Source organism: Rhopalosiphum maidis, chromosome 2 (assembly GCF_003676215.2).
Source record: "Rhopalosiphum maidis isolate BTI-1 chromosome 2, ASM367621v3, whole genome shotgun sequence".
NCBI classification, from domain to species: Eukaryota; Metazoa; Arthropoda; class Insecta; order Hemiptera; family Aphididae; genus Rhopalosiphum; species Rhopalosiphum maidis.
The window spans coordinates 64,867,185-64,883,753 of record NC_040878.1 but is presented as its reverse complement, the minus strand read 5'-3'; the positions used below and the strand labels follow the sequence as shown (position 1 = coordinate 64,883,753).

General features: G+C 23.7%; 1 protein-coding gene across 1 annotated transcript in view; it reads right to left on the bottom strand.

Moving 5' to 3' along the window:
* The window catches only part of LOC113553697 (ankyrin repeat and fibronectin type-III domain-containing protein 1), a 142,337-nt gene extending 130,984 nt beyond the window's left edge, over positions 1 to 11,353 (bottom strand). The window contains exons 1-2 of the mRNA XM_026957173.1: positions 10,949 to 11,353; positions 6,861 to 6,994 (exon numbers count right to left, since the gene is read on the bottom strand). Of these exons, the coding sequence (XP_026812974.1) occupies positions 6,861 to 6,994 (134 nt within the window). The 5' untranslated portion in view covers positions 10,949 to 11,353. The remainder of the gene's footprint in view (positions 1 to 6,860; positions 6,995 to 10,948) is intronic.
* Positions 11,354 to 16,569: the final 5,216 nt, after the last annotated feature.

The window sequence follows — 16,569 nt, the reverse complement described above, 5'->3', positions numbered from 1 at the left end:
AGTTTAACCATTTCTATTAATAATGATGATATGATTAGACAATGTAATACTAACAATTATACATAACACAATAGTATAATACTAAAACACATATTAATGTCTCCTAAAAATGTACTATTATCCTTTAACATGGTATAACTTCCTATCTAAGTCTGGGGTTGGTACTTTAAATGATAAATTTAATAATAAAATTAATGAGTTCATTAATGATTACTCAAAAAACTCTACTTTTCTCAAAAATATAATTACAAAATAAAAAAAAAACATAAATTTTGGAAAACATGAGGACTTTTTATTTCTATTAATAATAATATACATAAACCATGTATATAAAAATAAAAAACTCTTATTGATCTTAAGTTGAAAAATGATTTTATTAAATATAAATAGTTATTGAATTCTTCAATAAATAAAACACATAACTTATATTACAGTAATAAATTTACTTTATCTAAGAATAATGTTAAAATACCTAGAAATTAATAAATAGAGAACCTATAATTCATTAAATTGAAAGTAATCCCATTAAAACTATTTCAACTCATAAAACAGGCATATAATGAATTTCATAAAATTTTTTTCATTACAATATTTCAGATGACATTTTTAAAAATTAAACCAAAATAATATGAATAATAACTGCTATAACTCACTATTTCTCGGCCCGATAAATTCGCCTGAAATTTCTAATTTAAAAATCCACTTTTTATTATAAAAGCTTATCTAACTTGATTTTAAAACAAATAACAAACTGTATTTCTACTCCACTCTTTATTATTTTAATAGATGATTAATTACTGGAAAATATCCTTCTAGCTATATAAAAAAAACTATTTTTATACCACTATTCAAAACAAGAGATCACAAACAATGTGGAAACTACAGGCTTATTGCGTTAACTTTAACTGTATACAAATTTCTGAAAAATGTATAATTTTAAGACTGATGGCATTCTTAAAAAAACATGATTTTTTTTTTATCTAATAAATTTGTTTTTTCTTAATTATATCTACCTTCGATTCATTAACTTAATAATTTAGATGAAAATTTTAAAACTCAAATATTAAAAAAGCATTTAACTCCGCAAACTATGACTTATTATTTCATAAATTGCATTTTTGTGTCATAAGATCAAATGCTTTTAATTTAATTTAATCGTTTATTACAGATAAACTTCAACAGGTAAGAGTTAAAGATACTCTGTGTGATGATAAATGATTCCATATCTTAAGGTATAGCTAGTACTTAGCCCGATTTTTTTTTAAAAACTCATTATTATGAACCCACCTCTACCGTTAACAGCAATTTTATAGTTAAGTTGATCTTGCAACTTTTCTATTTATAATTATGATATGTTACTCCTATACAATATGTTTTGTCATTGTTAAATAAATATTATTATTACAATATAATTTTAAAAAATATATAAATTAATAATAGTATTACAATAATTATATATTATGGACTATAATACTTAACGTACTTAAATTTTAGACCACATTGAACATATTTCATTGTTTTTTACTTTGCAAGACAAGAAAAAAATAGTTTACCTATATTGATTTTATTAATCATATACCTATTGGCTATGAGTAATAAATCACCTATTTTTATGACAAAAATTCGTAAACCGCAAATTGTACACTGTCTATAAAGTTTTTCCTTTCCATTCACACCTCACCTTTTTAAACGATTGCGGTTTTTGACTTGCTACATAGCATAAAAATTCTAAGTTACAAAATAGTTATTAAATCTCCCCTCCACATTTATAACTTTTACATTTATACATTTATTATGTGTTAGGAGAGGAGTCTAACTTAGATAGATGACAACTAGAACCATTTATTATCCAAAATTCTTGTTCCAACTTTCATGCGAAGTAAAAACATTACACACAAATATAGTAATTAAGCGCTTAAACTTAAATTTCTTACGTTCTTATGTTTTAATATAAAGATAAATAGGAGCAATAAGAAAACCGATAAACTTTTAATCTATGTTTTATAGTAAACTAGTAAATTCTGTCATAAAATTCAACAGTTTATAACACAACAATAGAAAAAGTTTTATAGAAACAAGTATATTTCGTTCGATTTCAGAATTATACATTTTTTTGGCAAAGAAGTAGCATAATAGTCAACGCACAAATTATCCATTAAAGTAAAGTTTGGTACTAAACAAAACTGACCTTGGGAAATAGCTTTATTCACTGCGTTAATATTTAACATAGTTTCTGTAAAAATACTTTTACGAATAGTAAAATAAATTAAGCTTTCGAATTTAAACACACACATTTCCATAACATACTTAAAAACTATTATTTTGTTTATTTTTAAAAATAAGTTATCTCTTATCATTTTTAGTTCCTCGAATGGATAACGTTATCGTTTGAAAACCAATACGTCATAATACTTAATAATCCTTAATATCAAAATTTACTAAAATTTTAATGCAAAAGATAATTCTTTTTTTCTTTTTATTTTAAATATTAAAAACCATCTTTTCTTTATTGCTTAAGAAAAATAATAATGAGTATGTATTACTTTTCAACAGTTTACTTTAATATATAACCATATGTATAATATGTAATCTCCATAAAAGTTTAATCGATTTAAATGTGCATATAAAGAATATTGCGCAAATATTAATAAAAATGTTTGATAGTAAAAAAAAAAAGAACGTTTAAAGTGCGATTATTATATTAGATTATATCTATTTATAAAATTATATATAAATATAAAAAAAAATCAATAATATTTTAGTATTAATACATCAGCTATATCATTTGTTTTTATGTAAGTATATAATAGATATTACTTAGTAGTTAGGTTAGGTGCAATATAAATAATGCTGCTTAAATTTATTTGTTATCAACTATTATATTAATTTTTCAATGAGCTTAATCTTTGAAAATGTTTCGTATTTTATATTATAGTTTATCTACACAAAATACAAAATATACTCATCTACAGTTATACGATTGCGATTAATAAATTGTACAATACATACTGAAATTGGCGTCATAAAGCAGACACAATTCCCTATAGAAGTATGCCGAAAAACATTTCATGCCCAAGAGAATTATCCGTCATGGTTGGCTGCCTAAAACTAATGCTTTAATCAAATTCTTCATTTATATTATACAATAAATGTACTAATATATATGATGATAATTGTTTTTTTTTTCGAAATTAATGTGGATTATTTTTTATAAGAGACCAAATATAGAATTTCTAACATTTATAAAATAAAAAGAAATCCAGAAATCCATGTTCTAATAACAGTAATATTATAATATCATTTCAAATAACTATTGAATGCCTAATTTAAAATAATGTATTGCGTTATCTATATAAAGTAGATTGCATGTTTAAAGAAAATTATACATTATAAAAATAAAGAATTACTAACTCGACAGCAATGATTATTAAGATAAATTAGTTTATGTCGCAAATATTAGCAGGATTATAAATCCTAAAAAAGATTTGAAATTTAAATTAAAATGTTTGAACTGTTTAAAAATAAATGGAAATTTTAAAAATAAATACAATTTAAATATTTGTAATACGATAAATAATAGGAGCGCCTACAACTTTGCTCTGTGTACTATATAACAATTAGAAAAAACGAAGTAAGATTTTAATAGAGAATAATATCTTAAAATTAATATCAAAGGATAAATAGAAAAAAAAATTACAGTTCACATAGTAAAAATTAACCTACCTACATCAAATAACATTTAAATGTGTAAATGCCTGTATCTAATGAATAATGGTATTTACTTTCAAAAACGATAAGAAGTAAATATTTTTTTATTCTCTGGATTTAATTTTAGTATTTATAGAATTTTTGTATTTTAATGTAAATCATGAATAATATAATATGTAAAATTTTATTTTTAAAGAACTATACAACTATAAAAGTTAACTAAATTTAAAATTCATTTATGGAAATACATTATAACTTAATGTGTGCATATTATGCTATAAATTTATAATATTATATTGTGTAATGTGTTCTCAATAATTGTATAAAAAATTAAGTATAAATTTAAAAAAATAACAATAAATATTTATTTATTTATCAGACATCTTTCATAACATCAATAGTTGAAAATTCATATTATTCAACATGTTATAATAATATATAAAAAAAATAATTAATCATCGTTTTTACTAATAAACCCAAAAAGTTTCTTATATAGTGCACTTAACTTTCCATAAATCAATATATTTTTTGAACAAAATAAGTTTTATACTAACTGCACAAATAAATAAATGAATATATATATATATATTTATTTATTTTAGTCGTAAGATAACATTAATTTAAATATACTTCAGGAATACTTTTCAAGAAATAAATTGTTAGAATGTATTCAAAATATTTTGAATGTTTTAACCATTTGCTAAAAATATGTTCAATGAATACGACTTACAATAATTTACAAGAATTGTAAAATTATTATACATAAATAATATACAAGTAAAAGTTTGGAAAACAAAGATTATAAATTTATGTTGAAAATGTTATGTTTTTGTTATTTATTCTACTTATGACAAACTAAATAATTTTGTAATCTGTTGATTTATTCTGAAATATTCCATGAAAGAAATATTATTGTTTGTTATACTGTTTCGACATAATATCTATTTTTGACTTCTCAAGTTTTGATCTTTCAAATTATCATTGTTTTAAAATATTTGCAAGCCATTTTAAAAAAAAAAATGTGACAAAGATGCAGTAATATCGTAATGATAACTCTGAATGTTTTAAAATGTTTTTAATTTATTTACATAATTATTGGTTTATTTTAGATTCTGAGCAGTATAATGGATGTATTGATTTTAAAATGATGTTTTTTTGTGTGTGTATGTGTACACGATAAGTTGTCGTTAAAATACTTCATTTTTTAACATTGGAGTTGATTTTAGATAGTAAATTGAATATAATTTGTACTTTAAAGAGGTAAATATTAAAAATTCTCATATTTATAAGCAGGGGAAAAAAATAAATAAAAAACTACAAGTTTTACCCAATTCCAATTTTTAACAAAATTTATTTTGTTTTTTTTTTTTTTTTTTGATAAAATTCATTAAATTATAAAAATGAATACAATTTTTGTAGTAAAAAATATTTTTAAAAATGTTTATGCTAAAAATTTAATACAAAGTTCTTTATAAATTATTTCACCTTTAGATGAAAAAAATATTTTACAGAAAAGCCAAATTCATTTCCTATGGGCATTTCAAATTTTTATGACAGTTGATAGTCACTTGTAAAATAATTATTTTTCCATAAACAATTATTGATATTGTATTGTATTTAAAAAATATATATATTTAGATACTAAAAATTATTATTTTCATGATATGATAATATGTTCAAAATATTATGTCTCTTATTAAGCTATTTATAGGCATGACAAATTTTAAATTGTTTTTAGTTGTTTTCCATAAATGTCAATAAAGAATTATTCACAAGATCGAAGTTCTTAGAAGCTTAATACGAGATACTTTAAAAATTGTTCTTAGATTTGTATAAAAATATAAAAGCAAATTATTTTTTTTCTGTATGCATTTGAATTTGACATTAATTGTCAAAATTGCAAAAAATTGCAAACTACTTTGTAGTTGAAAATCCTTTAAAAGGTATTATTTTTATATCTAAATGTTAAAAATGTAATACAAGATTCCCCATAAATAGTTCATACTGAAACCATAAATTCTAAAAAATATATAGAATACGGTTGTTTTTTATAGATATTTGAAGTTCAAATTTAGACAAAGTTACTTATTAAAACAAAACAATAAATAACGGTGTTATTTATTTTTTTATAATTCAAAAAAATTATACGTGGGAAATTTTGATTTATTTTAAAATATTATCTATTGATACTATGAATCTATTTTTACCGTTTTGCGTTATTTAGAAAAAGATTTTATTAAAATATGAGTTTTTAATAAGTTGATATAATGTGATATAATTCAATATTATAATAATTAAATGTTAATAATATAATAAATACAATACTTTTGGAAAATAGATATCAGCCTACTATACTATTAAAAGTGATATAAATAACCTTAATAGCTATACTAAAAAATCATATCATGAAACATATACTAAGTGATATAAGCTTAAAGACCGTCTCCGCTCAGAGTTTTTCTTATACAATGATATATATTATTGAATAATGAATTAAAATATAACACTCCCATAATGGTGACCTATAGTGACTACTAATTTACTACAGCAGAGCGGTACCCCCACTTATCTACTTTTTTTTTTTTTTTTGCTGTTTATGATTAATTTTAAATGTTTAAATTAATATTAAATAATTAATTATTTTAATGGTAACATTTTAGACTTTCGACAAAACCATTCAGTTGCTTTTAACTCAATTTTTTATTTTCGCTTTTTAAGTACCTATACAAGCATTCGAATTTCAATGATCAATACTAAATCCTGTGAGATCTTCCATATCCGAACTTCCCATTCTAATTTTTTAACGAATAATCCCTTAATTCAAGCAATAAAGCTTAAATATTAATATTTGATCTTAATTGTCTACAATTTTATTTTAATTTAGTATAATTTCGTAATCTATATGATTTTTATTTTTTTTTTTGTAATATAATATTTTTATAACTACCTTTATGTATTAATTAATACTTCACGTGGGCATGTAAAAAAATCCAATTAGCGTATAAATAAATAAAGTTTTACTAGCAATTCCTAACTTAAACATTAGAATATTGATATATAATATTCAACATCCCTTTCAATAACGCCCAATAGACCATTTATGTGTATATATGGTAATACTTAAATATTATTAGAAATTTTTTAAGAAAAACCTTTTTTCAATTTGTTGGCTTTGACTTCTTTTTTTGAACACCCGCTTAATTCGGAGTAATAGAAATGCAGCCTTGTCAATACTTAAAGACTGACGGCGTTTGTTATCTGATTTTTGATTATCATCTTGGTCCATCTGAAAAATATATAATGTTGTTTAATAACAAACTAATTCAAATAAAAAAATAATCACTATTCAAAATCATCCATAATATTCTCTATAAATGGATACCTCTAAGATTTCTGGTTGTACCTAAAAATTTAAAATATTTTTATTATCTATTTAATTTGGTACTACATGTCCAATGTATTATTGTTATTTACAATGTTTTAATATATATACTATGTTTTCATGATATTTTTTATGTGTATATTCAATAAAACATAAGACTACCGTACCGATAAAAATGTTATTAACTTTATACGTAGGTACTTAATACTATAAGTTATAGCCAAACGACGCTTAAAAAAACGAAATTGACAACGTTTGTTTTATAACAATATATATATATATATTTATTATTGGCATTATTGTTATCCAATATATAGACTATACAGTGTACTAAATATCTAAATACTAATAATATAATTACTTATGAATATTATAATGCACACCATATAATTCATTATTTTTGTACTCTGATATTATACAATTAATATAAATCTAGGTACTAATAAGTAATTTAAAACATTTTTTTTCTTAATAAAACTCGATGTTAATTACAAACATTCAATAGAATGAGGTTATACAATTGTTATTGTTTTTATGTGTAGTACGTTTCGTTTCACTAACTGTTAATGAACACAAATAATTATCGCCTTTATATAATTACAACTTATGAGGTTTAATTAAAGTGATTAATTAATAGTATATACATATGCTGTGTTTAATTGGTATAAGGATTATATGAAGTGTTTACATATTTTTGAATGTAAATGTTGTAACAATTATGACTAATTCAAGAAAACGAGGACTCGCTCTATTAACGTGTATGCAACGTATATATTACATTATAGTTGTATAGGATATAATTTTTATAAATCTGATACCACGACCATCTTTTGTATATTACTATATTATTTTTAAGAATATTAGGTTACTTTTTTATTTTTAACCAGTATTAAAGTTAAGAGACATTGTTACTCCTCTTCATTTCTTCTTTCTTGACTTTAATACATATTTTTTTTTTATACAATATCTATCTATGTTATTATATTATGGTTTCTATCTTGATTACGCTAATCATTAACTAATTGAATGACTTTCAATATTGAAGGTACTCCCAAGAACTACACGCGTGGTATGACAGTAGCATTTACTGAAATCTGATGTTATTCTTTCAAGGGCCATAATGATCATCATCATGAATAATAATATATACATATGAAGGTAATCGTGCATGTTAACTTAGGCATCTAACTGTCTTAATTCCGATGAAAAAAATTAAAAATCAATTTATCACGAAGTTAAAATTTAAAAAATTATCATATAACTTCACTTCAGTTGTTTGTTTTAAAATATATTAAATACTTTTCTAATGTCTAGTCATTATTTAGAGCTACGATGTTGCTTTTTTTTCTACATAGTGGTGTCTTAGTTAACGATATGTTTTTACTGCTCAAAACAACATTTTATTTTTTTTTTTTATGCTATATGAAAAATATCACAATATTATTTTTCATGTACTGTATAAGCTCGTAAAATTCATACGTTAAATGTGATGATACAAAAATAAAATATAAGTAGTTAAAATAAGAACCTTAATTTAATTTGAATAAACTGACATTTATTTTCAGATTTGAAACCGATAAAAATTGGGCGTGTTTTAATTCAATTCTCTAATGTATTCAGTACATTTGTAATAATTATGACGACTAAAGTTTAGTTTATAAATATCGATTTTTCCATTATTTTTTTTAATTTACCATATAAACAATTTTTGTACTAATAATTTTTTTCAAGTTGTTTTGAAATCATTTATATTTCTAATGATATTGTCCTTTGTATATTTTTAAAATATAAATGTCCTGGCCCAACTGAGGATATAAATACTGCTGTTCTAGTGAACGAAATCGGTTTAACACGAATATACCGTACATACTGATTGAAAATTGAAATCATAAAAAGACAATTCAATATAACCGCAAGAACGGCGGCGGCGTATTGAGCTTTTATTTGAAAACTAGGGATATTTTATATTGGCACGTCCGCCCGCTCGTCCCACCACTTTTAACGACCATATATCGTTGTGCTTTCTTGAAACCGTTCGACGCGCACATCATATTGTTAATATTTTGTTTTAACAGACGCCGTCTCCGAATTTCGTCGCCCCGGGCACACGCTTTTATAAATCATACAAAGCCAGTGTGCTGAATAAACAGTCGGTAGGTTTTGTGTACCCGCAATGACGCCTCAAACATAATAGAGACGGAATACGAAAACAGAAAACCGTATCGAGCGGTCAGTAGAAAATCGGATAACGCATGATTTCTAAACGTACTTAGTGCGATTATTAATACGAAATAGACACTAGTCGCTCATGCGTTATTCGTTATAGTGATTATAAAATATATATTATAGAAAGAATCGATTTTTAAGCAATTTTTGCATAACCAATAATTACAAATATTATATAATTGCATTGAGTTTCGTATTCCTTTGTTTGCTGTGGCAAACAATAATAATAATTGTTTTAACATTCTTAAAACGTGAAAAATTATGAATTAAATTCACGGAATATACATATTATATAAAAAGATTCTAAAGGCAATGTCATGCATGAAATTTTAATATTAAACTATATTTTCATTTGAAATTTCAATTATTTAAAATATTTATTCTATTCTCTTACACGTCAGTTATCACGCACTGATAATTAATAATAATAACTGCAGTAAAATATATTTGAATGTCGCTTAATTTCCACGTTATTTCGTTAAATTAATTAAAATATATAATATAATGGTTGAAGTATTTATCATAGAAATAAGAGAAACCCTGGATGTTTGTAAGGCATAGTGTATACAAATACATATATATATAATGCTCAAAACGCCAAAAAAAATAAGAAGTAATATCACTAAAATCGAAAACAACATGACATGAAGATTTCTTTATGTATACGTCAAATTTAAATTGCCTGTATTAAATAATATCTTTAGACTCTGAAAGTGAAACCACCTGAAATTTTCAGCAATATGTTATCCTATTGCTCTACTGGATAGAAACAATATTAAATATGTATAAAAGATAGGTAAATCATGAAAAGATACACTCGAATATTAAAAGAAATTGATTTATAACTAGTAATATTTAATAGTTTTAAAGTAAAATAAAAGCGATTGGTTTAGTATAAAAATGTATATAAATAATTATTATAAATATTTTTCTTTATTAACATATCATGCAGTTTCATTATTTTATAAATTTATGTTCGTATTCAATAATTGGCACGGACTATTCAAATATTTTTAAAATAGATCTACATAGCTGTGAAGTATTAAAATTTAAGAAAAATTTTATTGAAAAGTGCTAAAGTAGGTATGTGTTTTTAATACTAATCAAATTAAAGTACTGAATAAAAATATAAATGTGACAAGGCTAAAATTTCAAAAAATAACCAAAAAATTATAAAAACTGTGAAAACGTATAATTAGCAAATCGAAAATGAATCTAATATAAAAACAAAAAATACATTACAAACAAGAACTATTATTAGCTAATATACTGGTTTCGATCGTCACTTATATGTATCATTATATACGCATATAAAGTGAGGATCTTATTATACCATATTATACGATGTATCAAACATAATGATAATCGTAACGATAAAAAATCAACCGAACAACGAAAAATATTAATATTAAAAATCACTATAAACTATATCACTTAGTGACCAAGACATTTTTTTGACGCGTACTAATTTAACTGTTAATACATGTCGTCTTCAATTAATACTTTCGAATTAGACGAAAAATATCCAGACTACACTATGTATTATTATCGTGATAAATAGCTCGTGATACTTCTATGAATGAAATATTTTTAGAAAATGTATTAAATAATTTTTTCGTATAGTTTACTTACTTTTCACTATAGATCTTAAACGTTATGATAGAGTAATATTAATACGAGCTCAGTGAAATTAGTCGAGTACGAGCGACAATATTTTAATCGAACAATGATTACTAGAGCGAAAAGACCAATCGACACATTTCGTATACTGCAGCGACGAAACAGCAAACGATTTTATCATTTTAATAAACGATCGATTTTTTACGAACGGAAAAACGAAAACGCGTACCTTTTACACTGTATAAACGGACCGCATATATATCACACCGGTGTAGTAAGCGTCACGCGTACATCGGTACGTACAGCGAAGAGTCGATTTTCTACTGGATTTTCCAGGGTTGCAGGCCTCAAGCTTTTCAGACCACGTCGCACGCGCTGCCAGTCACGTGGGACAGCGGCGCATTCTATTGGATCGCGTTCGCGGGCTCAAGGGTAAAGTGTCCGAAATTATTTTCGAACTCTTCCCGGTCGTCTATCTTTTCCCTGCGAACCTTACTGCAAAACAAACCAAAAGTCCTTCTTCGATCAGCTATTATACGAAATGTTGTACAAACTATTATAGTTTATAGGTCTTATTGACGTTAAGTATACGTAATATTATAACATCAACACGCAACATGTACACGTGAACACACATGACATACAAAATTCAATCATTACAAACATAATATTATCTAAATGTTGTAATCAGTTGCTTGTACGTTTTTTTATTTTTTTTTTTTTTTTAACATAATATATTAGCTGTTTTGTTATAGTATCCAAAATGATAAAGTCGTTGAGGTATATTATATTATTTATATCTTAGTCTCGGACGATACGGGGTGATCTATTTAACGAAAGACACTCATTACTTCAGAAAATATTAACGTTTTTGAAAATATTTATTTCAAATAATTATGAGTGGTTAAAAATAACATTTTTTTAAAAAATAATATGTTTCATTATTTTTATCGTCATAGTTTTTTTTAAGTTTTTACTCTTTTGAATTGTTAAATATGTTTTTAATTTCATAGTCTTAAACAAAATATTATATAGAATATTTAAAATATTAACATTAAAATGCAATTTCGGACAAGTAGTTTATACTAGCTATAAGCATTTTAAGTTTAGATTCACGGACTAGTGGACCAATATTTTGTGTAGTACCCATGTATCACTCATCTAAACTTAAAATACTTGTAACTCATAAACTACTTGTCATTCGATTTTTAAACATCATTGTACCCGGAAATATATTCTACTTTAGATTAAAGAATTAAGAATGTATGTAGTCATTCAAAAGAGTATACAATTATGACGATAAAAAATAGTAAGACGTATATTTTCTAGAAAAGTGTTGTTTATAAATCACTTAAAGTTATATAAAATAAGCATTTTCAAAAACGTTGATAGTTTTTAAAATAACGAGTGTCTTACTTTAAATGGATCACCCGGTATTTGCCCTCTTGGCAACTTGCACAGGATTTGTCGCTATGTATACATATTACATATATACATGCATGCATACATACAACATACATGCATATTACATACACACATACATACAACATACGTGCATATTACATACACACATGCATACAAATATATAATTATACAGAGTGTTCCATTTCTGAATTAGCCACTAAGGCACTAAATGTCCGTAATCACTGATAAAATTTATAGAATCAAATATAAAATGAAAAAATAGTTTTTTTTGTAGAATCAAACATTGAAAAATACGATGGCCAGAATAGTGAACCACAACTTTTGATGGGTGACCATTACTTTTTATATTACTATGTCTATCGAAACATAGCTAAATGAAACACCCTGTATACGTGTTGAATTTATGTTTCTATAAATCGTTTCCAACAAATTAGGTAGTAACGTTTAATAAACTTACATCCATTTTTTTCAATTATTGTGGAATCTGAGCCATTTTTTTTTCTCACTGATAGCCAACAATATTGTTTATATTGTGTATTGATAGTTCTAGCCCGAAGTTCTATTTATAAATTTAGATGTTGATATATTTTTTTTTCAAATTATATGTATATAGCAAACATAATATTTACTTAAAGATTTTAATAAATACAATAAATAATATGCATAACGTATCTTCTTTCAAATTGAAACAAAATATATTAAAACGCAATCAAAATTTAACTTCATATAAATGTATATGAGTATACAAATAAACGATCTTTCAAGTGAAATTTAAACCGACTGGTATACGACGCGCTTAACTAAAAAAAAACCTTGAGATTTAATAAAAAATTGTTCGAGTTTCATTCTAAATCTATTTTTATTGATAATCTTGCTCTTTGGTGGAAATAATTTTAATATAATGCCCTGTATTCTTTTACCTCATGTGATAAACCTGTAGGAATTCAATGTTTTAATTTCACAAAATTCTTTAATTTTAAAGATCACAATCATAGGCTTCCAACAGACTCCCTAAAATAACCCTGCAAAACGATGATCAAACATCATACAAAGTATTCGGAATTGTTTATGGCGTTTAATATATATGATTAATTACGACTGTAAGTTAATTAAAATTGTGAAATATGTATTAGAATGATATTTTGAGTAGGTATTTCATGTGCTATGATATTATAGCCGACCAAATAAACTTCACAATAAATAATAAATATGTTATTACACAAACTATAGACATAGGTATTATTATATTTCGTTTAGTTTTAAATATTATATTTTCACGCCATAATTAATTCACATCAAAATAACGATTACAGTAAATATTAATAGTTGATAATAATTATTTTATTAACAATTCAAGATGAATAATAATATCTCAGGTGTCAAGTAATAATAGTAATAATGCAATATTACAATAGAACTAATAGTTACCTATAGTGAATTTAAATTTATAACATTTATAGCGTTTCCATAAATTTTGATTCAAGAAAACTATATAGGTAATATAATATTATAAAGTAGTACACTTTTTATTAAAATAATATTTTTAGTTACCTAAACCAAACACAAATAAGTTAACTTTTTTTTTTTCAATAAAGAATTTATTAGTTTTAGGTAATAACTTACTACTTCCACTTTGACAGTTTGGCAAATAATAATAATAAATGAGCTCTACAAATAAAAAATCGTCCTTCAAAATTGTATTTTTAGACAAAACCAATAATATTATTGGATATTGTTATCTGTATTATATACCAAGCGTTCAGAAATGTTACTATAAAACATATATGCATACTATATATTAATAGTGTATCCCTTACGGTAAACGGTATAATATATTAAATTCTTTAGTTTTTAATCGAAATCTATACCGAAAGTTGGATAAGAAGATTAAAATTACATATTATACATGTTATACAGAATGTTTTCTTTACAACAGCGGTCAAGTTGTATGATACCCTTCAATATTCTATCCCCGAGCAAGCAGTTTTAGTTGAGCATCTACCAAAATCCACTTAATGATTTGAAAATTATAGAACTATTTTATAATATTTTATCTCTGTCCAGGATTCAGCTAATAATATTAACCACATTTAATATACTTTAATAATATTAATCTATTTGATACAAAATTAATAATAAAAAACAGATTAAATACATGGAATCTTCTTTGGATCAAAACCATAAGGTTCAAACATTTTTTTTGTAATTCTTTTTATTAAAATTTTATATTTACTTCCCGCTCTTATACATTTTTAAGTTAAAACTTTGAAATTAACTTTATGCATTTTTAAACAACTCACAAAATCAAAATATTTTAAATATATCAAAAAATATTAAAAATTTAACTTTAAACATCATATTCTCTAAATTAGATCATTTTTAACTAATAATTAAAAAACCTACCTATAACCTATTAGTTATTAATGATTTGAAAAACAATATTACATTTTTAAATGCTATCAAAAGTCAATGAAAAATATTCTTTATATCTCGTTATAAAAAAAAGTTATAATATTGTTATATTTTACCTTGAATAGATTGGATGGTAAAAATAACAGATTAGCATCCAAGACTGTTACAATTAAAATAAAATGTACATTAAAAGTCCAAAATTCTAATAAATGCATTTAAATATATGTTACCCAATACATTATGTTATAATATTATGTCATCCAATGTCTCAAAACGTATGTCATGTAATTGATTAGATCTTTACTTATATTATAAATATATAAAGCATAAATTATATAAGGTATCATATATCTAATAATAATTAGTAATTAAATCAATTAACTCAACACTCAAGTGCATTATATATTTATAAATAGGTACTTGTTTATGTTAACTAATAATACCAAATTCTAATTATTTCAAATAACTATCAGATCTCAGAAAAACATTGTATAAAAATCGAATAAAAACATAATTCTCTTTATTCCATTGTAATGTGTAGCTTGCAAATATTCAAAAGTACTTTTTGAGCAGGTAGAGTTTAGAAGAATGGAGAATATAAAGTTTGAACATTACGTTTTTAATATTTCAAAAAAGTTACGGTATAAAAAGTAAAACTAAAAACTTTATGTTAGCTTACTGACATATTACGAAATTCAAATGACTATCGGAATGATCATTACAAGAAAGCTTCAAAGAAAAATATTTTTTCTTAGATGTTAATTATCCTTTACAACGTTTATCGATATTATCTAAACTTATTAAAATAGATAATAACTAGATAGTCACTACCTACTAGTAAATTAATTTTTAATGCATTTTTTTATAAAGATATACTATTTAATTTGATTGAATGATATTACATGATACAATTATTAGATATAGACATATAGTTAAATCCAAATTAATAAATTAAGTACACATACCTGACATAACAGCCAGGAAGTTAACGATTGTATCATAATATACTCCATTAGTTCGTATATTGAGATATTCCTTACTTGTAAAACTTTACATATAGTTACTATAAATAAGTTATTATTTCTATATATTATGTATTAAATGTATAAGTTTAGTGGTATGATGTTTTTTTTTAAATTTAAGTTTTTATACACTGTAGTATTTATTCTATTATTTCCTATTAGAAAATAATATTTTTACATAATGTATATATTATTAAATCGCACTAATGCTTGGAGGTTATATTAAAATAAGTTTCCATTCAAATATCAAACGTAATTATTATTAACTTCAAACAAGTTGATAAATATATTTTATTAATTAAAAATAAAAATAAAATTTTTAGATCTATATGATACTTATCAATTTATTGTTAATTTAAATCTAAAATTGAGACAACATTTTTCGAAATTTGCAATATTTTTTATTTTATATTCGTGTTTTTAAGAATATCATATGAGCACCCACTTTTTTCTTAGATGTTTACAAATATGTACTCCAAGATGATTTTCCAGTACCTTTAATAGTATGCTGAAAATATTATGCGAAATTTGTGAGTTTCTGAATGTATTTTCGTTTGTTCAGTGCGGTTTTTGGCGACACCACTGCCAGTAAATCATATCGGCTGTCTCTATTGGCGGCCGCCCAACGTTTAAATTTGTATTTTGAATGAGCTGAGTAGTACGATATTTTTCGAGCACATTATTATTTATATTATTATTATGCTACATAAGTAAAAAAAAATATCGAATACGGTTGAATCACTGTCATGTATTGTTGTATGATCCAAACATTTT